The 24,903-nt window shown below is 42.5% G+C and overlaps 2 protein-coding genes across 13 annotated transcripts in view; both read right to left on the bottom strand.

Annotated features, from left to right (window-relative positions):
• LONP1 (lon peptidase 1, mitochondrial) lies at nucleotides 1-20,007 on the bottom strand. 2 transcript variants are annotated; one of them, XM_082780058.1, is made up of 18 exons: nucleotides 19,590-20,002; nucleotides 17,944-18,032; nucleotides 17,419-17,538; nucleotides 15,729-15,957; nucleotides 15,135-15,196; nucleotides 14,442-14,571; nucleotides 13,959-14,042; nucleotides 12,547-12,767; nucleotides 10,729-10,867; nucleotides 9,029-9,207; nucleotides 7,776-7,863; nucleotides 5,873-5,995; nucleotides 5,062-5,178; nucleotides 4,618-4,758; nucleotides 4,367-4,532; nucleotides 3,005-3,213; nucleotides 1,553-1,717; nucleotides 1-873 (listed from the first exon to the last, which is right to left on the bottom strand). In XM_082780058.1, exons 1-18 carry the CDS (start codon nucleotides 19,968-19,970, stop codon nucleotides 709-711), a joined length of 2,808 nt encoding a protein of 935 aa, XP_082636184.1. In that variant the 5' UTR covers nucleotides 19,971-20,002; the 3' UTR covers nucleotides 1-708. The 2 variants fall into 2 exon arrangements, with proteins under 2 accessions (XP_082636184.1, XP_082636185.1); XM_082780059.1 differs by lacking the exons at nucleotides 1-873; nucleotides 1,553-1,717; nucleotides 3,005-3,213 and adding an exon at nucleotides 3,825-3,914 and having other exon boundaries at nucleotides 19,590-20,007.
• Nucleotides 20,008-21,739: 1,732 nt separating this feature from the next.
• Nucleotides 21,740-24,903, bottom strand: part of LOC309887960 (excitatory amino acid transporter 4-like) — a 38,849-nt gene continuing 35,685 nt past the window's right edge. For 9 of the 11 annotated variants that reach the window (XR_014319110.1, XR_014319111.1, XR_014319112.1 and 6 more), the window contains one exon: nucleotides 21,740-23,499. Coding sequence is in view for 2 of the 11 variants with exons in the window: in XM_082780080.1 (XP_082636206.1) it covers nucleotides 23,468-23,499 (32 nt within the window). In the remaining 9 variants the exon portion in view is untranslated. Of the gene's footprint in view, nucleotides 23,500-24,162; nucleotides 24,200-24,903 lie in introns of all 11 variants that reach the window. The other 2 variants (XR_014319117.1, XM_082780079.1) reach the window with 1 other exon arrangement.

Raw genomic sequence — 24,903 nt, 5'->3', positions numbered from 1 at the left:
TGTTTATTGATGCACAATAGTCACACTAACACATTTAATTCCTTTTTTCCCCTCAGTGAACATAACACAGCTGCTATAGTGACAAAGCCTATAGTGGTGTGCAGTGCTGACTACTGACACTGAGCAGGTTTCTCTTTTGTCCCAGTTTGCTCTCTTTAAGCTTGAAACTGTTACTGATGGTATATGGTTTATTCTGTAATAAAAGAACCATTTTTCTCTGCAGCTGAATTTGCTAGATCTACTGCAGTGTCCGAGGAGAATTTCAATTTTCCCTCTAGCTTAGTGTGGGCTTTTAAGCCAAGACAGGGAGAGGTTTTTGTGAGCTACTCAACCACCAGTACCACATCATGACCGCTTTATATGTTCTAGTTAAATATTTCCTGAAGCAGATACTAAGATTTACAGTGAAATAACTGAAAACATTAGTCTCTTTTATACTTAAGGGAAAACTAGCTCCACTGCTGCTGGCTGATAAGATGCACGTTCTCTAGGTAAAATTTCACAGCTTTATTTTTATTGGAAATACTTAAGTTGAATCATAATTCAATACGAAAGAGTGAGAAATACTTTATTCTACCAAAGCTCTAATTCATTTCAGCAGCTGCGCAGCAGCAATAGCTCCATGTCCCACTTCAGGACTGCCCCATTTCTGAGCTGAGGCAGAGCATTAAGGTACAAACCACCTTGAAGTCATCAGGTTGTTGAACATCATCCTCCAGCCGAATCCAGTTTTGAAAATGCTATATCAAACACCTCATTGTAGTGCTCAACAAAATGCACTTCTAGTCCTTCTGTAATGAATCCAGCAAGGTCGTAATAATCCTTTTTATTCTCTGATGGCAAAATGATGCAGGTAACACCTGCTCTCTTTGCCTATGGGGAAAAAGAAAATTATGCAGTCTGCGTGTTTAGTCCTAGAAATCCATCACTCTACTAAAAACAGAGATTCTCTCCCACTTCAGAAAGCAAGAACAAACACAGTTATTAAAGAACATGATCTGGCTTTACTCTCTTCTTCAGAGAGCAGCAATGACATTACTCATAGAAGCTGTCACTAGGACAGATCATATTTCAAGATCTCTTCAAGCCCCCCAAAACACTTTCCAGTGGGTGTGTGGTCAGATGAAGGGGGAGGTATTTTAGTAGGACTACGAGAGCACACCAGGGGAGCGTTATGCTAATTCGTAGTATTTTACTGAGTTTTAGAAGCCTGCTCCAACTTGTCTGAGGACAAACCTTAAATTCAGACGAAGTTTATCAGACCAACCCACCACATCATGACCCATAGCACAGTTCTACAAAGCCTTTCGATACAGACACATGCATCAGAAACAGCACGTAAGTGGAACCCGCTCATCAACTGGCAGGTGTTCACCCACTCTCTGGGTGCTCTTGCATTTATCTCTGGGGGCCATTCACGCTCCTGCAAGCGCAGCTCATCATCAGACCTGCAGACATCCCTATTGTATGCTATTCCTTCTGTAATGACCATCATAAAGCAAAATACTCCTGAGATGAATCCATGATGCATGGAGACAGAGAGAGCTCTTACCGCAATAGTCTTCTCCTTGATTCCACCAACAGGAAGAATTTTTCCAGTTAATGACACCTCTCCAGTCATGGCCACATTCTGCCTCACTGGGCAATTCATGGCCAACGACAGCAAAGCTGTTACTATTGTACACCCTGCACTTGGTCCATCCTTCGGTGTCGCTCCCTTTTTAAAAAAAACAAAAAACACAAGTACAAAAAAAACTTCTTACCTCATTCAAAGAGTATAAAAACAGACAAAACCTTTGCTCTTGTTTTTACAATGGCACCAATTTCAGGTTGGTGAAAATTCACTACACAAAGCTTTTTGTTAAGTCGTCACCGATGGAATTCTTGAATTGGCCCATCTAATACATTCCTCATCTTATTCACGAGGAATAAACCAAATGAGTCTGAAATTTGGTTTCTGGACTGATGCCACCATGATACTCATAAGGCTCAGGACTTGAGCAAGTTGCAATTATCATCCTGAGCAAAAATGAGCGTGAATGCATTAAAGCTTTTTGTTGAACTAAGCCAAACATGGATGCAAGTAACAGAGGTCAGTATCACAAGGGAAGAGAGCATCAAGACTCACAAAATAATGGAGAACAATACTAAAAATCATTCAAGGCAGAAAGTACTGTTCAGTTTAGTACCCAAAAAAAAAAAAAGCCTAAACCAGTGACAGCCTGGATTTATCTGGTATCAAACAGATCTTTGAGGTGAAAGTTGAGGTGATGAGGTGAAAGCCAAGGAAACAAGTGTTTGAGGGAGCAGAGGAAAAGAAAGCATCTGCTGCTTTCTAATCCTCCAGGAAACCAATACTCAGGTTACAACCAAGTTTCTACTGCACTGAAAGCTTCAATAAGGAGACTGTGCACTATGGTAAATCATGCTTTAACAGAAGCGAAGCTTGTGTACAGTGGTACGACAAACTCTGTCTTCAGCAAAGCACCTGCCCAAAGCCTGGCAACACAGTATATGAGCACCTCTAAGGATCGTGCATGTCTATTCTCTATTCCAAACACTGGAGAAATGCAATCACTGACTAGGAACCACAGCCCAGAGAAGCATCTTCAATAATGTTAAAATGATCTGAAGCCTTTATGAATAACTAGTAACACAGAAACAAAAACTTCAGCTTCCTTTAGCTGCAGACTCATCTCTGCCATGGTTCCACCACCTGCACAACAGGGCCAATAGCTATAACAGAAGCCTAAGATTGCTTGCAGTATTATGAAATCCCCTGTATTCTTGCCACATATTTGCTGCAGACAGGAACAGACACATGGCTCATAAGAATGTTTTCACAGGATCCTGAGGAAAATGTCTTCTTTTCTAGGTTTTACTGCTAAAAGAGTGCATTCAATACATGGACAACACATGGACAAATTAAGTGTTTCCCAACTTCATGTCATAGGTAGCAAGTAAACCTAGCTGCTATGCACCTCTGAATTCTGTATCAGATTACCTCTGGCACATGCAGGTGGATGTGGGAGGACACGAGGAAGTCATTGCTGGGTTCCTTCTGCATCAGAAATGCTCTTGCAAATGTGTATGCTATTTTGGCACTCTCTTTCATTACATCTCCCAGTTGCCCTGTTACTTCAAGGGACCCATCCTTGTTCTCCTTGTCTTTGGGTCGCTTCAGGGATGTTTCAACAAACAGAGTGGAACCTCCTAAGAAAAAAAATAGAAAAAGGACATTCTGAAAGAAGTTAAAGGAAAATTTGAGCAGGCAGCTTTGGTGATGCAGAAGCGATGTCAGATTTGAGTCTGTGGCCCTCTAATGAGACAGAAGCTCTTGGGTAAAGAGCAATTAAAACCTGCTTTCCGGATCCCTTCAGAAAGCTTAGCTAGAATTCTCAGCAGACCTGCATTGACAGCCTCCATTCATTGCTTCTTTAGACTTTATACTCCACCAACACAGATGCAACCCATAGTTAGTGGAAACAAGCAGTTCATATTAAGGTTTTAGACACTTTTTTGGGCTACAAAGTAAGACAAGCTCACACCACAACACACTTCTGGCCATTTCTGGTTTCCATTGTCAGACACCTCTTTACCTTCTCCACTATACTCATTATCTCCCTCCTAACTACTCCCAGGATTTCAATTCTACCAAAAGTCAATGAGAATACACAGGAGGAATATCTAAAAGCCTTATCCTTTAATACGTACTCTGTTTCCTCTCAGTGGTATTCATAAGCCTCCAAGTCACTATGGGGAATAATCCAAGGACCTATGTAACTAGTCACTTCCACCCACCCCAACGCAATGCTAGAATACCTGTATCTGCCCTTGACATCGAAAGCCAAGTCAGTGGTGAGACATCATGGAAGAGATACAGCATGCCCCAGCTGTGCCGTAAGCACCTCCTGCTTTTAAGGAAGTAAGACAAGGTTTTGTCCTTGCTTTTAGCAAGTATTATGCTTTTAATCGTTACTGTTCCTAATGGATGCAGTTCATACAGGATACAGAGCATGAAGAGAAAACATTCTGGCCTGAAGCCAAAATTAGCCTGGGCTTATAAAAAAATGTCCTTTCTTTAGGGAAGAAGAGGTCAGAATCTAAAAAGCAACAGAAGTTAACATTACAGATGCCAGCAGAAGAACTTTGGTGGGCTTGGGAGAATTCAGTTTGACTACCACACTCAATTTTTGAAAATTATATGGAAATGTAGACACACATTTCAGTTTTCCAGCTACTACTTACATTTCAGAACCTGCAGCCTCACCTCAATGCAGGATAAGAGGAAGCATTTCTCCTGGAAATGCACATTTACCCAAAAGCCACTGTTTAACTGCACATTGGATACCTGCACAACTCTTACCCATAGCTGTCCAGGCCAGACCCATCACCACTCCTGGAGGAGTGGTTTCATACATTCGATCCACAGTGAAGATGGGCTTTCCTACAAAGTCCTGCAGGTTTTCAGGTGTTACTTGGACTGTCTCTGCTTCTCCACTCACAATTTTATAGGCTGATTTTCTCAGTACCTGAGTGAGACAAGAATTTGTTTCTGTAGGAAAAGCTGCGAATGCTGAAGCAAAGAGGTCACGGTTACACATAATTTTCCGTTACCTTTTCTACTTGTTTCTGCAGATTCCTCACCCCACTCTCTCTGCAGTACTGCTTGATGAGAACAGTCAAAACATCCGATGTGATTTTGGCTTTGTTTTCATCCAAGCCACACAGAACTCGTGCTTGAGGGACCAAGTACCTCTGAAAGAGATCATCCAGCACATTCTTTTGTTAGTATTTGTGGGGGAAAAAAAAAAAAGCCTGGTAGTTCCAATTTACTTAACTTCAATCTGCCATTAGCTGAATGACATTTGCTGGAGTTCACAGACTGTTACAGAATGCTGGAATTATTTTAAGTGGGTATTCAAATCAGAGGTACACCGTCCACAACACCATGTGCCTAATATTTGTTGATATAGTTGGATGTAGATATGCAAGCCTGAAGCTGCCAAAAAACATTATTAGATGTAATTTACAGTGCATCACTGAAGTAGTTTCTCTTACCTCTGCAATTGCAAGTTTCTCTTCTGCTACATATCCTGACACATTGATCACTTCCATTCTATCCCGCAGTGGCTCTGGAATGGTTTCCGTTACATTGGCAGTACAAATAAAAAGTACCTGAAAGCATAACCAGATCCTTTTAGGCATTTTCATTAAGCTGCTACTTTATTCCAAGCAGTACATCCTCACTGCGTTTCTGTCTGAAGAGCTGGACCAAGATCTGAAGGGATGGAACAAGGTCATGTCCTTTGTGGAGTCTTTTTTTTTTTTTTTTTTATTACAGATAATGCTTTGGATTCTAGAACTATGTAATAGGATGTTCCCTATTGAAGCATTACTGGACCTGGTGCTCACCAATGCAGACAAACTCATCAAAGAGGTTAAGATCAGTGCCAGTCTGGGCTGCAATGTCCATGCCCTGGTGGATTTTGTGATCTCAAGGAATACAGGCTTGGCAAAGAGCAAAGTCAGGACCCTGAATTTTTCTAAAGAGCAAACTTCCAGCTATTTGAAGACCTAGTGGAAGAGATGCCCTGGAACATTGTTGTTAGGGACAAAGGAGCTGAACAGAGCTGGCAAATCTTTACGGATGTTTTCCTTAGAGCACGAGAACTCTCCAACCCCCTGGGTAAGAAAGCGGGCAGGGAGAGCAGAAAACCTGGATGGCTGAGCATGGACCTGCTGGCCAGCCTGAGGCACAAGAAAGAGATGCAGAGGCAGTGGAAGCAGGGACATGTGGCCTGGAGACAAGGAGGTTATCCAAGACAGCCAGAACCTAACCTTTGATAAGTCTACACCTTAAGAACCTTACCTTTGATAAGTCCACAGGAACATCAAGGTAATGATCCAAGAAGTTAGAGTTCTGTTCTGGGTCCAGCAGCTCTAGAAGTGCTGAGGATGGATCCCCCTGATATCCTCTTCCTATTTTATCCACCTATAGGAGACACAATTTACATGCTACAAGACGTTTCTCACCACAATAGATTGCCACGTAAAGATTCTTTAAAGACTCCATTTCAAAATCTTCATGTTTGTTCATAAACAGCCACTACCAAGCTTTCTGTAGATTTACCCAAGTTACTATGATCTAACAGGCATGAGCCTGTGGCACGCTAACAAGACACAGGACTCTTAACAGTGGTGTGGAGAAGCACCACAAAGTCTCAGAAGTGTGCGTGTAATTAGAAACAAATGAGTTAGCATGGATCAGCGGGCTATTTGCCAATCCAAGCTATATTCACAGAACCCAGAGTGGGAGGACTACACGGTGCTAGCTTAAACCATTCCCCTAATATTTAATCTAAGATGCCTTACTTACACTGCTCAAAGTGCAAAGTGCGTACTGTGGTGGTTTTACCCTGCTACGCAGCTGAACTCCACCACAACCACTCTCACTCCTCCTCAAAGAAAAAAAGGGGAGAAAATAAAATGGAAAGGGCTCAAGGGTTGAGATAAGGACAGGGAGATCACTCAACAATTATATCATGGGCAAAACAGATTCAGCACAGAGATATTAATGTAATGTATGGCCTATCACTAGCAGGCTAGAACAGTGAGAAACTAAAAGCAAGCTAAAACCACCTTCCTCTGCATCCATCCTCTTCTGCGTCATCCCCTGAGCAGCACAGGAGAACGGGGAATGGGGGCTGTAATACCCCTGCAGCTGTAATACCAAAACCAATGCATACTCAAATAATACACATACACACAGCCACTGAAAACAGCTCAGCTAGAGGACTTGGCTACTTTGACAGAATCACAAACTGGCTGAGGTTGGGATAGACCTCTCTGGAGGGCATCATCTTGTCCAACATCCCTGCTCAAGTGAGGCCACCTATAGAGCTGGCTGCCCAGGACCAGCTTTTGAGCATCTCCACGGTTGCTGTTACTTTCTGTGTTGTCCATGCTCTCAGAAGGAGGACAAGCTCTCAACAAGGTGCCTCTCCACTGCTTTCTCCCTCCGTAAAAAGAATTAACTAGACAATACTTACACAGTGCGCTGCTATGGCCAACACACAGCTCCTCACCAATGCCACTTAAGTAGAAGTGCCATGAGCTACAGATTTAATTATCTTTCAAATCATTACCAGTTACTTAATGGTTTCACTACACTGCAACCCCTTACCCAGCTTCTTAGTCCTCTATAGCATTTCCAAAACACCTGCTGTTGATCTTTCCCATGCATGGCATGTAATGGAACTAGAGATATCTCTGGTCCATTCTGAACACCTGCTTTTATATCCCGTCCCTATTTGCTTTTCCACAAAGCAGTGGACTGGTAGACCTGGCTCTTATTTATTCTCAAATCAGACCTGAAAGTGACTGTAAACATCTTACTCCTTATAGTATTCCTTTAGACATGCCAAAAGTGACTTTTTCTAATAATCATATGTTTTTGTGCACAATGGTGTATCAACAACTAGGTAGGGAATGTGAGAGCTACTGAATTCTCTGAATACTCAGCCAGCACCACTACAATCCTCATGATCCAAATAATTGCAATTTAAAGCAAAGAGCACAACTGAAATATAAAAGCTGAAGTCTATTACAGGAAGAGAAAACAAAGGTCTAAAGTATCACTGTCACCTAAAGAACCAGAGAGCCCAGCATAATTTAAAAACAAAAAGAATCTAGTCACTGCTGCAGCTTTTCTGTTGGTGTCAGTAACTGACATATGTTTTTAAGAGCAAAAACTAGAAGGGCAGATATATCACCTCATCGATCAGTATAAGTGGATTCTCCGTCTTGGTCTTCTTCAGACACTGGATGATTTTTCCTGGCATTGCTCCAACATAGGTCCTCCTGTTTTATCAGAAACCATGTTTAGGGAAGAACCATGCAGTACAGCACACATCACACAACACAGCATGCAGATGGTGAAACAGGTATATCCTGCTGGAAAACAATCCTGCATTTCTTTAACATCTATCAAAAGCATTCTCCATCACCATACTAAGCACCCAGACCTATACAGTCTGTTTCTACTAGAGATCAGACTTGAATTTTGTCAGACTACTCCTGGACTGCAGTTTTTATCTTTAGTTTTAATCTCTTTTAAATCAGTGAGAAGCAAATAGGTAAAGCTAAGAAGTGAGAGGGTTGAAAAGCAACCTCTTGTTTTTAGTTAAATAAATGTTAGGAAAGGGAACGTTTCATTCCTTCACTTGGTAGACAGAAAAAAAGGAGGATCAGTGTAAATCAAGAGGTACACTAAAGGTACTTATTGCTAACAGCAAAACACAATCCTGTTAGAGGAACAGGCAGAAGAAGAGCAAGAGGATAACAGCAGGATGAATGCCAGGAGGCACAGAGCAGAGAACTTCCTGAAAAGCATCTAAAATATTTATCTCTACTTCTGTATCACACAGGGCAGAACCTCACAGGTTCAATCCATGCTGTAGAACTTGCAGAACTGCTGCTTTTCTTACTAGTTTGAATAAAAATGTTTTAAGGTATACACAGGGGAAAAATAACCCCCTGGCAGGAGCTGCTTTACTGATTTTTGTATTCACTTCCCATTCTTCCATGAATATTCTTGTTCCCAAGTTTCCCTCATGCAGCACCTCTCTCCTAATCATTCAGACACCAAGTCTCAGTTACATTTGAAAACAAATGAATCACCTTTTGTTCAAACTGTCCCCATCCTCTAGTGCTGGCTCTTATAGACAAACACGAATTAACATTTGCATCTAAGTCCAATGCTTTTGTGAAGCTCTCACAACTTTCCAAAGATCTCCTGTAAGCATATGTAAGCAGCAGCAAGCAATGGCATTTCAAGGCATGGATATGATTTTGATGAACTCCTCCCTTTGCTATCATTTTCAACTCTTCCTCTATGCCAACTCTTGCTGAAGGGAGTTGGAGAACAGAGATGAAATTACACACATTGTCCAACTTCAGTCACACTCCTATTTTGACAACATTAATAAAAACTGCTGGACAGAGAAATTGCTCAAGGTACACTCACCTGTGTCCTTTTATTTCTGCCACATCGGTCATCCCTCCAACACTGAAGCGGAAGTACTCCCTGTTTAGGGCTCTGGCAATGGAGCGGGCAATGCTGGTTTTGCCAACCCCAGGGGGGCCATAAAAACACAGGATTTTCCCTTGGGTGGATCCTCGCAGCTGGCTGACTGCGATAAATTCCTGCACAACAGATGAAGCACCAGTAGTGAAGAGGGCAACTGCAGCATATTTGTTATTGGGTCAAGCAACACTTACAAAATGAGCATCATACACAAAACTGGTCCCCAGAGGAGCTGGAGGGGGCAAGGGGAGAAGTTAGATTACTGGTGCAACTCTTCCACTGCATGGAATCAGCTGCATCAGTAATCAAATCCACAGGCCTGCATGATGCAACTCAATTTGATTCTGTATAAAGACTGGGCATAGACAGCATAAATAGTGCTAGTGCTGATGAGCAGCATGGCTGGCTGATACTCAAAAGGGACTGCCTGCTTGCTGACGTGCAACAACGGGCTTACTGTAAAGCATTTAAAATAATGAATTAGATAGCAGGATTAATTCACAAGTCTTGGGTGCTACTAGGGAAAGAATCCCCCTTTCAGGATCAGAGAGAAGACATTTCACAACCTTTACCTTTTTCTACAGAGTGGAACAAAGCAATTTAATAAAAATAATGATCCAGGACGGCTAAGAATTTATGGTTTGTTATACATATCAATATTTCACTGGTAGCTTAGGAGGTGCCTCTACAGCTTCTGTTTCTGTGCACAGTGATTACTGAGGTGGCCTAACTGTAATCAGTTCTGTCCACAAGGTAACACACAGCTGTGCTACATACGGCACATCGAACAATAAGAGAAACTGTCTTAATGCACTGTTGGAAGGAAATGGCATCTAGGTCAAGCTGAAGGCTAGCTGTACTTGGTAGCTTCACCAAATCTGGCAAGGTCTCGCTGCAAATTTGTAACACAAAGTCAGTATTTGCACCTGCCTCCTCTCTACAGGGCATTTTCACGCGCTCCTCCCAGAATCCTGCCAACACTGGGGTCGTGTTTCACTGCTTGAAATCACTAGCTGCCTAAAAGCAGGATCCTATTGCTGTCTTCTGGACAGGCAGGCAGCTCCCACTGCAAGTTTCTGCAACCTGTTGCATGTATCTAGTCTTATATATAACAGCGTTGCTAACAATGTTAAGTGCAGGTGGGACACCTTCAGGCAAAAGCAAGGGAAGTTGTGGAACAAGGCAACGTTATAAACCCTTCAGCTTGCAACACAACTCTAGGGACAGGTAAAGGTCATGAGGCAAACATGCATCTTAGCTAACACCTCCCCCTGCCATAACTGGAGAGATTTAAGTAGGAGTTCAATATACTTTGGAAGGGCAGAAGCTTTGCCTGTTGTGATGAACCATTTTGATGATACATTGATTAAAATCCAGAGATCGCTCTTCTCAAATATTTATTCATTTCCTCAGCATACCTCTTTTAAATGAAATATACCTCTTTTGTTACTTAAATCAGAACATGACTTTCACTGTCACTGGCAATTAAACACATTAACTTATCACCAGAACATTCCTCCAGCTTTCTGTGATTCCTGAACTAATGCAAATTCAATGGAGAGCCACAAGCTGAAACACAAACAAACTGCCCAGGGTCAGGCAGAGCGTGAAGCTGTGCTCTCTGCCTATTCCTGCCTTACCAGGATTCGCTTCTTGACATCATCCATTCCATAATGATCCTCCTCCAGAACTGCTCGGGCTCTGGTCAGCTCCAGGTTCTCCTCACTGCACTTGCCCCACGGGATGGATGTCAGCCAGTCCAAGTAGTTCCGTGTAACACTGACAGAAACACGCAAGTGAGAGTGATTTAACAACAACCAGCTCCCACTCTCCACTGCCTTTCAAAATAACCTTGCCCAAAACAAATGGGGTATAAACTGTACTCATGAACAGGGGACTATGAAAATATCATCATGATCTGAGCAGTCACTGCTAACCTTTCGTTGACGTCTTCATTCCCTTGCTCCTTCCCTAGAAAATCAAAACTTTTGTCTCAGGAAAGCAAAATCTACGAAAAAGAACCTTGGTCTAGGTAGTAAATTCCCTTCTGTTGAACTCCCACATCGGCTTACTTCCTTTTGCTTGCATTATTTAGGAGACAAAGGCTGTTGGCTTGCCAGGACTATCCCACATGAGCATTTATAGCTAGAATCACGCGGTTGCAGTAAATACTGCATAAAAATCCAGTTTGTAGTGAAGCAAGGCTTGAAAACAAGACCTGTTTGTTATCCAGTGGGTGCACAGCAATGCTGGACTTAAAGGTAATACTGGCTTTGTGGTTATTTATTTTTACACCTGATCTTACAGTCTGGTATCACCAACCAACACAAGCACACACTGCTCCCTTTTACAAGACATTTGAAACCATGCTGCGACTTTGCCAAAAGTTCTAGTCTAATGTTCTAGCAATAAAACAGACCTTTAATTTTAACTACAGATAATTATCAATGAAAAAATCAAACAACCAGACCCGCCTAATTTGGACAAAAGGAAACTGTTAAACAATACTGACACTTTTCCGCTATGGTATAATCATCTCACCATGCTTCAGAAGTGGAAGATTTGAAATATGCCAGAGCAGGAACTTTCTGCATGTGACAAGTTTCTATGTTTCGTGTGAAAATCCTCAGTAATGTTGGTTTAAAAAGAAAAAAAAAGCAGCACCTCCAATGTACTGTTCAAACACTTGGATTGCTGCACACAGTTTCTTTGTACGATTTCTTGGTGTTGTGCTGGTTCCCGTCTGAAGCTGAGTGAAATTTTTTGTAAGCTCTGCACCACTGTCAACTGTTTGAATCAGGCTATGAAGCTTTAAAACAGCAAAGTAGGATTGTCTGCTTTCCTAGTGGACCAAGACAACATAAAGAAAGCTTCCTGGTACAAGAAGAAGGAAAAAGGGCTGGATGTATGGTATGACAGAGAAAGATTTCAGACTGGGAGAAAAGGATGTTAATGGAGAAACTAATGGCAGAGGTAAGCAGTTTAAACAGACTACTACAGAGGAGAACACGAGTGAAAGCAGCGCTTGTCTGTTCTAAAACTCTGCACACTCAGCGCAGGGAATCAAACACACAGCCAGCGTTGTGTTAGCTACTCGCTTCTTTTCGCTAGCATCTAATGAAAACACCTAAGATGATGCGAGACGAGACAAACTTAAGGACTGTAGGAATCACTGCATTTTTCATGAGGAGGAATAGAACTGTACTTACACATAGCATTAGGTTGCAAGAGAAGAGCTAAAATGTTCCAAAAAAGGTCAAATACAGTAAAACCCTGGAGATTTAGAGAAGCATCCTACAACTATGGTGTTATCAGATACTACACGCAGGGAATACAATTACAACAAAAAGAGAAAATAAATACTTAAGGTAAGAGTTGAACAGAACTGGATAGATTTCTCCCATTTCCCACATTCCACTAACTAATCCTGATAGCAGAGGACACAAGCATGCACTCACTTGAATTCTGAGGAGTGATTATCCAGCAAGCCCAACTTGTTCAACTCTTCATCAATCACATCCATAACATGCTTTGGCACTACCAGATCTTTTAGTCGCTCACGGAATTTTTCTTCTATAGCATCCTTGTCCTCTTTTTCCAGACCTAGCTCTTTTTTAATGATCTTCAGCTGCTCCTGGAGAAGATACTTGCGATGCGTCTGCTTGATCTTCTCCTCAACCTACACACAGCAACAAGTATCGTTACTATTCTGTTCTTGGTACCACCAAGAAACATCAAATGCTTCCAAACATTTCTGAGTTATGACCTCCTCAGCAGCTGAAAATACAACAGAAATCTTAATTTGAAGCGTGTTCTAATATAACAGGTGACTCTAATTGTACCATTTCAAACACTCTGACAACAGTATCTCCACAACTGTTTTTGTGTATATGTACATATATACAGATATACTATAAGCTGGAGAATTTTTGCAAACTCTGGAAATGACCTGCAAGAAAATGAGCCTCCTTAAGAGCATAGTCCCATATGGGACTACGCATTTTACCTTCACACACCCCTCCGATATACCATAACTTCTCATTCTTCTACGCCCACTATCCAAGTATATTGAAGGGCTGTGCAGTTTAATTTATCTCACAGAAGGAAAAGCTGTAGTTCATCCTTCTTGTCCTCCACTTAGGAAAATTGGGCTTGACTGACATTTCAGTATTTTAGTTTTTTTTTTTTGCCTGTTGCATGGGATTATTCCAACTCACCTGTAGGACTATGAATTTCTCTTTGCTGAACTCAAGGAGGTTCTTACTGACTCTCTGAGAGACAGCACTACCAACTAGTTGCATTTTAGACTTTGTATTGTTGATCATAATCCTTTCTGTCCAGCAATCTAGCCAACTTTTTCACACATCTTGTACTTCATCCTTCTAGTCTATATCACCCAATTTGACCATAAGAATACTAATGATGACCACAACAAAGGCCTTGCTAACATCAAGGTATACAGTACGTATTGTTCTCCCTTTGTGCTCTAGGCCTTCTTATCTGAGAAGGTAATCACTTAGGTCAGGCCCAGTTTGCTCTTTTAAAATGCCTTCTGGCTCTTCCAAATCATCTCCTTCTCCTTCATTTGCCTGCACAGGCTTCCAGGAGAAAGCATTTAACATTTAACATCAGATTCTGTATTATTTTTACAGATGTGCAAGAAAAATCAAATTTCTAATGGAAAAAAGTATCAAATTCCAAACTCATAAAATAATCAACTTCCTTTAGTGTGTGTGTTATTTGCTTTAAAATTCATCACTGGTAGTGCTAAGCACCGCAGTGGTGGACATGATATAAATATATATCATATTATATTATACATGTATATATATAGAGAGAGAGAGAGATCCACGTTACTTGAAAGACTTACCTCCCTTCCAAGACGTTGCTGAAGTTTGCTCAACTCATATTCCTTCTTAAGAAGTGAGAGGGCTTTGTAAAGCCTTTTAGGAATCTGGAAACAATAGATACAAAATGAGTTTTCAAGCACTGTAGTCATGTCAGCTCCCTGTACAAAAGGCTATAATCTAGAATAAAAAGCTCCATCAGATTGCCTGGGAGATACATTTCCTAATTCTCCAGCACCCAGATGTAGAAAGACCAACCATTTAGCAATACAGCAACACACAACCAGTATGTTTGCCACCAAAGATGCAGAGCATCCTTTCCCTGAAGCCAAGTTCCTAATTACTCACTATATCCTTCAACAGGAATCTCATCACTGATACTAACTGATATCATCAAATGTAGTACTGAAATCTCCTCTGTAGTGAGGCTGGTAGAGAAACCATGGCATATGGCAGACACACTTTTGGTTCAGCTAATATAGCTTTAGTTAGAAGTTTCATCTTACACTTGTTTCTTCCAGGATATCTTGAAGTTCGTGCGACTCTGCTCCTGTCAGTGCTGCACCCATGTCACTCAGATAGATAGGGTTATCTACCACACGTTGTCCAGCCTGCATCATCTGAAGCACGGACTCTCTAGAAAAATGGTAGTAAAAAACAAAGTGCTCAGTAAATACGTACATTCATAAGGGAGTAACATTATGGGGTTACTTACTTGTTATAATGGTAAAGAAATTAAATGCTGCTCAGTTTCATAGCAAAGGAACTTTTAAAAACTTTTTAAAAATTTTACCAAGCGCATACATCACTTGATGAAAGGAATGATCAATGATAAATATAATCAACTAGGTGAAGTGTTATCTCAATAGTCACACAAAATTTTTGTGTCCCACTATGCTAAGTCTCTTACTATGCTCATATTACATGCATCAAGACTGTGACTGTTATTGCAGTGAGTTTCACATAGATCCAAACCACCTGCTGCAAGCCCAATTGTTCTATTTCATAGGTTTCAAATGTTCCTCTCTTTTACTAACAATGGATGCTAAAGCTTACATCTCAAAACAAACTTCTAGGTAGCAATTCAGCAAGTGTCTCCTCTTTGTTACAGCGAAAGGACAAATGGAACAGAGAATCTCGGGGTACTTCAGCCTGAGAATACACCGTTCCCAAGGCAGAGCAGTGTGGGAAATACGTACCTGTACAAAGGGTTCAAGGCAATGATGTCCCGGATAGTTTTGACAATTTCTGCAGTAAGAGCCTATAAACACAAGAGAGAATTAATCAAGAAAAAGACTGGAAAAGGACAAGGCCTCAGTATAAACACAATGTTCCCCAACCCCTCCACTGTGGGAACTCAATCCATCTGTCTCCAATGCTGTGCTGAAATGGTATTTCATGTTGGGGCAGTTACTTCTCCTGGGGGGCAAGCTTCCTGGGGAGGCTGGCTTCCTGCATGCACAAAACTTGTTCTGGGACAGAGATACAGTCAGGTTGACCACTCAAGTCACCTTGGCGCAAAGGTCCGATTTGATAAAAGATATTACACAGACTTAAGCACAGTTTAATGTCTTCAGTCAGCAATTTTTTGAAGTGACTGATTCTAAGGAATTGAGGTGTTGCAATGAAAAACCATTATTTTCATGAAGTCCCCTCAGGCAGTGACTGTGAGAAAAAGGAAATGGTTTCCAAAGCCTGAAATTAGAGCTTCATTTTAGAACTCTTCCTTTTAGCAATAAATATGGATGCAATTCTACAGGACAGGCTGAGGCTTGCATGATCAATTCACTTACTTTAACCTCTTCTGTGATCTGAAAATCTTCATGAACCACATTCTCTACTTCTACCATGAGAACTTCTTGTGAGGAAGCAGCTACAGGATCTAGTACCACTTCCACGGCTTGGTCCTTTGCTCCTGACTCCTCTTCAGCCTCTTTCTTAGAGCGTTTCTGTTTCCTTCTAGCTTTCTGTTTGTTTTCAGGCTCCTCAGGCTCAACCTCCAGCTGCCTGTTTATACGAATCCTGAAAGCCAAAAGAAACCGGATACAACCAATTCTCCCCTGCTGTATGTAACTTCAGCTCTTCAGCATGAAAAGGAAAGAGTTGTATTTTGAATAACCTAAAATTCCCAAATTTGACAAAGGCAACTAATAGACTATGTATTTTGATAAGGTTTAGGTTTGGGTTCATTCTGTCAAAATAAGGCTTGATTTAGTAAAACAGTAAAGTGATAGATATGGATGGGACTTAAGTAATTTTACAGTGAGTATGTAATCTCTATTCATAGTGAGTAAGTATTAAAAAAAAAAAAAAAAAGTTAATTGACCTGCCTATTTCTGTTTCTGCTCTCCAGTTTTTGACAGGCTAGCTTTCTCAAACAAAATCATAAATAGCTGGAAGAAGTAATAGGAGGCTTTTCTGAAGGAAGATGGATACCTAAGCTGCTCCCACTGCGTCAAATCGTTATGTACTTAAGATTGTATCGTGATATCAAGTCGAGAGTTAAAGGCATGGGCTGTTAAAATATGCTTCAGCAAACAAAAAAGTCACCTCCTACTATTTCCTCTGTATCTAGTATGAACCCTGAAAGGTTCTTTCAGTACTTGGATATAGTTTCAAATTAGCTTTTGCTCCTCAATGCTTCCTAAATGTGTTCCTGCTAACTTAATGCATGATGTAAGATATTTAAAAAGGGATCAAGTTATCAAGTCAAAACCCCTTTGCACTCCTCCTGAAATGCTCATATTCAAGTTCAGTTCCTCAACAAAGTTTTTAAGCTCTAAAGTTCATCTGTCTTTGCTTGCCTTTCTTCCAACAATAACGCTAGTCTAAAAAATACACTACTGTGCTTACCTTGCATGTATTCTTAGACCACTACAAATGAATTCCACTATTTCTAAAGATCATCATTTGTTTCAGACTGTAGCTTTCCCATTCCCTTCCTCAAGTTCTCATTACAAACACATTCATAAAGATGTTGCTGCCACATTCCAGAAGGTGTATGGGAAGAGCTAAGGGAGGGATTTAGAAATGAGAGGACCCACACTTGTAGGACACCACATCTCATTATTATGGCTGCTGATAAAACAATTCCATTTTCTGTATTTTTTCCTCCAAAATGCAGCATGCTCCTGAGATCTGATACCCAGTCTGGTTCCTCCTGTGGACACGACTGAACAGTGCTCTCCATCTCAATCAAATAAAGACCAATTTCCCACATCTTGAATGCTTGTTTGCATCACATTATGGTTTACAGAAGAATGACATGCACGAGGCTCTTCTTTTTGGGGGCTAACCTGCTGCATCTGTGACAGTACACAGAATATTGCATCTGGAATACTGTCAGAATACATCGTGGTAACAAAATAAAAGCTTGTTGTACAAGAGCTGCATACGGAACTGTATATACACGGTGAAAATGATCAAGGGACATATCTTTAGAAAAAAATTCTGACAAGATGTGGTGGAAGTACAAGTATTTACCTTCGGTGCCCCATGACTATCATACGCAACTTGTCTCCAAGGTCTTGCATTTCATGAATCTGTACAAAAGTTCCCATCTGGTAGATTTCATTCAGATCCTCCACTACATCAGATTCATTACTATTGAGAAACAAACAGAGTAGATATTCACAATCTTGAGAAAACAGGTAAAATATAAAAAAGGATAAAAACAATCACTGTTTGCAGAACTTCAAACTCGATTCAGGAGCAAAGACTGTTCGCATTATTTGCAGTCATCACCATGTCCCTTTACAAATCACTCAATTATCTGGATGGATCATCCCCCTCCCAGACAACAACAGCCCTTCCTATAGCAAGACTCAAGCCCCTGGCAGTGCTGGTGGTGGTAACAGAAACTGTCGTAGTAAGAGAATGGTCCAAGCATATATATAGATTTCTCTAATACTATCAAAGGCAGGGGATCTCAAATGACAGCCTTTTGTGTAAATGTAGGCTAGTCGTGGAATTATTTTATTGTTAAAAAGATCAAGAGAAACAACTTACTTGTCATCCTTTTTAAGGAATACACCAGCATAAGGCTGAGCAAGACGAACCTTCCTCCTCAGCAGCTCCACCAGCTTCTTATTTTTTACCTGGGACAATAAGTGTGAAGTCAGATGTAGATTTTCCATAAGCTTTGAACACTCAGTGTGTAAGAGCAGGCATGGGGAAACCCTTTGACTGAATTATCAAGTCTAATCTTTGTTCTTTCCAGTCTTGTCTTCATTAAGGGATAGTAACACAGAAGTGGAAGAATATTAGAGAAATGGGAAAACTGAATATTTAAGACAAGGCACTGAGTATATGAAATTAACTTGAAGGCAGGGGAAGAAATCAGGCCTAAACCCTACAAATCTTCTGAGCAAGAAACTTCTCAGTCACTTGAGCAACACTTTGTAAGTATTTCTGTTGCTATCACTTCAACACCTGTGTGTCCCAGCCCTCCACTCCAACTAGGCAGCTAGCCCAACCTTCCCCATCAACCCATCCAGCCTACTTTAAATCCTCATATCCAAAACCTGTCCTGTTCCTTATCTCCTACAGCCCCAGCAGCCTACCCAGGGGCCCTTCCATATTCACGATAGTACCTCACTTTGTCACTAAAGCAATAAATGGTAGCTCTGTGAATTCACAGGATATAAGACAGCATTTAACAACTGTCTGAATGTAAGACCTGACCTGTGCACTGAAATTAATCACTTATATATAGAAGTGTCATATGATTACATGTCTGAAGATCACAATAATACACAAGCTTCTACACTCCCCAACACAGCTACAAAGCCACTAGAATTTGCATATATCAGATTTAGACATGCAAAAAAAACTCCAGTAGGAATTACATTAGGATAAAAAGCACTACATGAATAGGGAATTATTGGTTCAGTATCTGTTCCATTTCCCCCAAAACTGGTTTGGAAAAATACTATTGGGTGGTACAAACATGAGTGTTTGTTCCAAAATGATTACCTTCCAGGAAGAGAAGGTATGTCTGCCTTGTGAGCTCACATCACATATCAAAGATCAAATTTATATTTATTAAAATTAACTATGGGAGTGCAGAGAGGAGGACTCGTGCTCTGAAATTTTGCAATTATCATCCTGTCTCAGCACCACCTCCCACTTAGCAGCGTTGCTCTACACTGGACTCGAGCTTTCCTCTTGCACCTCACCAATTACTGCCTTCACAAAAATATTCCTCTTGGTGCATTGACACAAGCCCATGAAGCTAAACCAAGGACACTTTCCCTTAACCTTCAGCAAAGGAGCGAGGACAGCGACCTCTGGAAGAGTTCCCGCGCGATTGCCCCCTCAGAAGCAGCATAACGGGCTCTGATGCAATACTTGTGAAACCGTACAGCCGCTACCAGCCCCAAAAAGCAATGTGTCAGTAAAATTAGACCGCTAAAAACTAACACGGAGAAGCAGAAGGCCCTCGAGCGTGCCACACCGCGCTGCCCTCCCGAGTAATTAACCGGGATTCGTAAATAATAAGGACAAAAAAGGCACAAACCGGGAGGGAAGCTCCCGAGCCCGGTGCCTGTGCTGCAGGGGAGCCGCCCCAGGACCCGTCGGGAGCCGCCTGACGGATCCCGGGCCCGGGCACGGCCCCGAGCTGCAGTCCCGGGTCCCCCCCCCGGGCCGCTCACCTCAATGATCTTGATGAAGCGAGGGAAAACCGGGTTGCGCGTCACGGCGATGAGCGGCACGTTGGGGAAATGCTCCGGGACCATCAGCGGCGTCAGCGCCGTCATCACCGGCGCGGCCCCGCCGGGGTCCGCCCCGCCGCCGCCGTCCTCGGCTCCCCCGCCGCCGCCCTCCAGCGCGTCGCCCCCCGCCAGGCCCCCGGGGCTCCACTGGTGCCACCGCGGGGCGGTGCTGAAGGCGGCGCGGGCCGGCGGAGCGGGGCTCGGAGAGGCGGCGGCGGGGCCCGGGGAAGCCGAGGCGGCCGCCAAGAGGCGGCGCCGCGCGGGCCCCAGCAGCGCCGGCCGCCAGCGGCCGCAGAGCCGCAAGCAGCGGGCGGCCGCCATGCTGCCGGCGGGCGCTGCCGCACTTCCGGCCCGCGCCGCCCCGCGCAGGCGCCGGGGGAGCCGCGGGGACTCGCCGAGCGTGGGGCCGCGCACGTCCGCTGCGAGCTGCGGGGGCCTCCCCCTGGGGTCGCGGGTTCGAGTCCCGGCTCGGCTGGGGGCCGGTGGGCTTGCGGGAGGAGGAGCGGAGGGGTGTAGAGGGGCGGCTGCTGCTGCCGCTGCCGCTGCTCCTCCTCCTCCTTCTCCTCCTCCTCCTCCTGCTGCTGCTCTTCCTCCTCCTCCTCCTCCTCTGAGGGGGGAGGCTCGCCCAGGAGGCGAGTGTGGAGGGCCACAAAGATGATCCTGGGCCTGGAGCACCTTCCTTACGAGGAAAGGCTGAGAGAGCTGGGGCTGGTCAGCCTGGAGAAAAGAAGGCTGAGAGGGGATCTCATCAATGTGCATGAATACATGAGGGGTGGGAGACAGAGGGATTTGGCCAACCTCTTTTCAGTGGTTTGCGGGGACAGGACAAAGAGTAATGGTCACAAGATACAGCCCAGACAGTTCCGCACCAACACGCCAAAGAACTTCTTCCCGGGGAGGGTGCCGGAGCGCTGGGACAGGCTGCCCAGGGAGGCTGGGGGGGCTCCTCTGGAGATATTCAAGGCCTGTCTGGATGCCTCCCTGGGCAGCCTGCTCTGGGGAACTGCTTTGGCAGGGGGGTTGGACCCGATGATCTTTTGAGGTCCTTTCCAACCCCTTCAGTTCTGTGCAATTCTGTGGAGAAACCAAATTGCCCTGGGTGAAACGAGGAGAGAAATGAAGGGAATCAGCTGTGATACTGAAAGAGAAAAGTGCACCACAGCACCTCCCTGAGAGGCTTTGGAGGAGTGGGAAGAAAGGCCACACAGTCCCTTGCCTTTGCTGTACCTGGGCAGGTCCCTTCCTGCTAGAGAGAGGACCCTGCACAGGCAGTGCCCTGCAGCCCCTTTGGTCAAGGCTCTGTAAGGACTCTCAAGTCCTCAGTGGGACAAGACCTCAGTGGTTACCCAGCGTAGGGTGCCCAGGGCCACGTCCAGATGGTTTTTGGAGATCTCCAAGGAGGGAGGCTCCACAGCCTCTCTGGGCAGCCTGTGGCAGTGCTCCATCACCACACAGCACAGCAGTGCTTGCTGGTGTTCAGACAGAGCGCCCTGTGTCACCTCTTGTTGTGCCCATGGCCTCTCATCCTGGCACTGGGCACTATTGACAAGAGTCTGCACCCTCCCTTCAGACTTTTACATACATTGATAAGACCCCTTTCCTTCCCAAACCTCCGCTTCTTCAGCCTGAACAGTCCCAGCTCTGAGCCTTTCATCACAGAAGTGCTGCAGTCCCTTCATCACCTTTGTGCCCACTTGTTGGACTCTCTCCAATAGCTCCATCTCTTGTACTGGGGAGTACAGCACTGGACACAGTGCTTCAGGTGTGGCTTCACCAGTGCTGAGTAGAGTGGAAGGATCACCTCCCTTGACCTGCTGGTAATGCTCCTCGTAATGCAATCCAGAATACCATTAGCCTCTTTGCCACAAGGTCACATTCCTTGCCCATGCCCAACTTGGTGTCCGCCAGGACCTTCAGATCCTTTTCTGCCAACTGCTTTCCAAGCTGGTTGGCCTTCAAAATGTACTGGTGTCTCATGTTAAACACATAAAGATGTGTGATGCCTAATGCTAAAAGTAACATTCCTAACTGTCATGGTTCCGAGGGAAAATATTAGGAAAAAAAAAAAAGAATTGAAAAGCATCGTGGAAAAAATTCCCTTTATTTTTCAAATATGCAATCTTTATTGACACTGAAACTCACAGCATGAAGAGAAAGGCCTTGGAAATTAACATCGTAAAACTGCCAGAATGCTACAAACACACTATATAGCAGTGATTTCCAGTTATTTCTTTCCTCCTTGGGTATAGCAAAAGGACATGATTTCAGGACAGATCATACGGGCAGATCTGGCTCCTGAGACAGTGTACACATATAACATACTTAATGTGATTCATGGCCTATTGTGTGAAAATCCATATTCTTCATCTATTTTCTCTCTTTAAATTAATTTTGAAGAGATGTGCCCTAATCCAAGAGCTCCTCATGTACATATGCATTGAGATAACTCCCTATTTCATCCAAATATTGCCCATCTGATCATTAGGAATAAATTGCTTGCCAAAAGGAGAAACTTAGATAATTTCTGCAACTAGAAGCTGCTACTGCAGTAAAGAAAAGACTGTATAAAATCTCAAATATCTGATAATTTAAAAAGACAGCTGATAAAATGATTTCATATTGTCAGTTATGCAGTTTCGAAGGCTGATTTAGTACAAGGTCAGTGTTTGGGTTTGGAAAGAATACAAACACTTTCATGTTATTGGCTGAGCTCTTAAAAGACTGCCTCTTTGCAAGGTTAGACACATCAGGGACTGGAGTCCTTGGGATATATGCAGGGAATTCAAAGATGAACTGTAGAGTTCTCTCCACATGTTGATAAGTTCTAATTATGTCACCAGCAGGTACAACTCAAAAGCAGCATGCATTGAGCTCCTTCCTGACAAACCTTGCTTTAGAAGATTCATTACGGGAAAGATATGAAATAGCTTCTGCTGCTTTAAGGATAAAATTAATTATGCAAAACAAGTCAGGCATCAAAATTAAGTATGCAACTTAACAGAGTGAGAGTTTAGTATCTTCTTTCTCTTTTGGATTAGCAAAAAAAAAAGTTAACTCTGTGTATATATGTATGTATTTGTGTACACGCGCCCCTTTCATATATATATATATATAAGCCTATATATATATTTATATCTCTCTCTATATATACACCGATATATATATACCTATACACACAAACACACACACACATATATACGTAAACAAATTCCTAACAATACTGTCTGGGTATTGTAAACGGATAGACAATCCCAATCATAAATTGGTTAACAACATGGGTAAACACCAGAGCTAAAAAATATGATCTGAATTCTGAAATTCCCCACAGTAGAATGGTTTGCAGTATTCAAAAATGACTACTTGTTTGTGCTCCGTTAATCTTGTGTGGAAGGTAGGAAATCACAAATGGCCAGCCTTGGAGTGTGCTACTTTGTGGGAACAACTGAGGACATTTTGATGCAATGTGACATGGAGAGCCCCTTTTGTGGTATGTTTACATATCTGCTAACAGCAACTGAAAACAGTTTAGAGTCCTGCTGATTTTTACAGAAGTATCATTAGGATCCTTTCAGATAGCTTTTGAAAATGATCAAGCTAGGAGGACCCTTTGCAATATCTCTAAACCAGAAAGCACGTGCATATATTATAAAGCCAGAAGGGACCCTTATGATCATCTAGTTTGACTCTAGGTATAACCCAAGCCACAGACTTCCCAGAATTGATTCCTATTTGAGCTAGAGTCCAATCCATCAATCTTTTCTTCCAATTCATCCACCAGTTTGCCCTTTATATACAGGAAGTCTCTTCAGGATTAGAATTCAATGCTTTCTTGAGAAGTTGGACAAATAGTCTGCAAAAAGAAGAAAAGAAGAAAAACTAGATGCAATTCAATATGGACAAATAGAAATTACTATATTCAGGTAACAATAATCAGCAGCACAAACACAGGCTGGGAAATTACTAGCTAGGCAGCAGTTCTGCTTAAAATGATGTAGGAATTAGCATGGATTACCACTGCTATCGGTGCTGTCATGCTGTTGTGAAAAAATCAAGCATTTTACTGGATTTTGTAAGCAGGTCTGTTCTTTATGATGGGTTAGACTCATGTCAGCTGAGCTGTGTTAATGGTAAGTTAGTGCTGTCTTAGCCCACTGCAGATACAAGCTAATGCAGTGTATCTTAAAACTCTTTGATTAAGATCCAGTCTTTGGATACAGCCATCTCATCAAAGTTAGAGTCTAACCTCACTAAGATTTAAGATAAGCTGAACAGACTTGAACTTGCTGTAGGTATGCATCATGGACAGTTACCTTGATCAGCTGAAGCAGAGCATGCTGTTAAACTATGGTAATTTGAGTCTAAGATCTAAATCTTAATGTACATGAAAGAGTCTTTCCTCAGTGCTTAGCACTAATAAATCTTTAGTTGGATTGTTGTGTCAAATTTTAGTTACTCCACTTTAAGAAAGATGTGAGGAAAAAGTCCAGAGGACAGGAATGTGAATGATTATTACCTGTGAAGGTATACTGAAAGAACTGGGTCTGTTTAGTCTAGAAAGGAGAAGAGCAGACATTATAATACCATTCATACAAGATAAAAATGCTGCAAAGAGGAGGATAATAATCTCTTATCCTACTCACTGGGACAGGACAAGAAATAATGTTCTTGCATTGTAACAAGAGAGATTTGTGTCAGAGAAGAAAAAAAAATGCATTGGAACACTTAACTTGGAGATCAGAAGAGCTTAACAAGCAGCTTTTTTTTTGGGGGGGGGATTGTTTTGGGTCTAGCTCTTGCTGCCTGGGAACATAGAATGTCCTAGATGACTTCTTAGGATCTTTTTCAGTGCTGTTTTCTGTAAGTCCCATAAAGACAGGAAAAAAAAAATCCAATGTATGCTGAAAGTCATAGTAACTGCTCTCTATTCCTGGGTATAAATAGCAAGTAATTATGGCCAAGAAGATTTGAGCAGTTGGATTTTGTTGTTTTAGCATCTCAGACATTCTTGAGTGATGTATTCCTGTTAGTGCTATTTACAGTCCTACACCAAGAATGACTGTCCTAGAAGCTATTCTTATATTTTGAACATTTGTAATCCTTTAATTGAATGTGGAGAATAATAAACACTGCTGTGAACTAAGTGTTCTGGCCTTCTGCTTTAAAGGTTTAGTTTTGCCTCAAAAGTTGGACTACAATAGTTTATAAAAATTAGAAAGAAACAATTGGTAACTTTTCTCGTTTTAGACTTAGCAAC

Source organism: Aythya marila (genome assembly GCF_965140915.1).
Source record: "Aythya marila genome assembly, chromosome: 27".
Classification (NCBI taxonomy): Eukaryota; Metazoa; Chordata; class Aves; order Anseriformes; family Anatidae; genus Aythya; species Aythya marila.
Note: the sequence above shows the minus strand (reverse complement) of the source record. Positions and strands in the feature narration are given on the sequence as shown.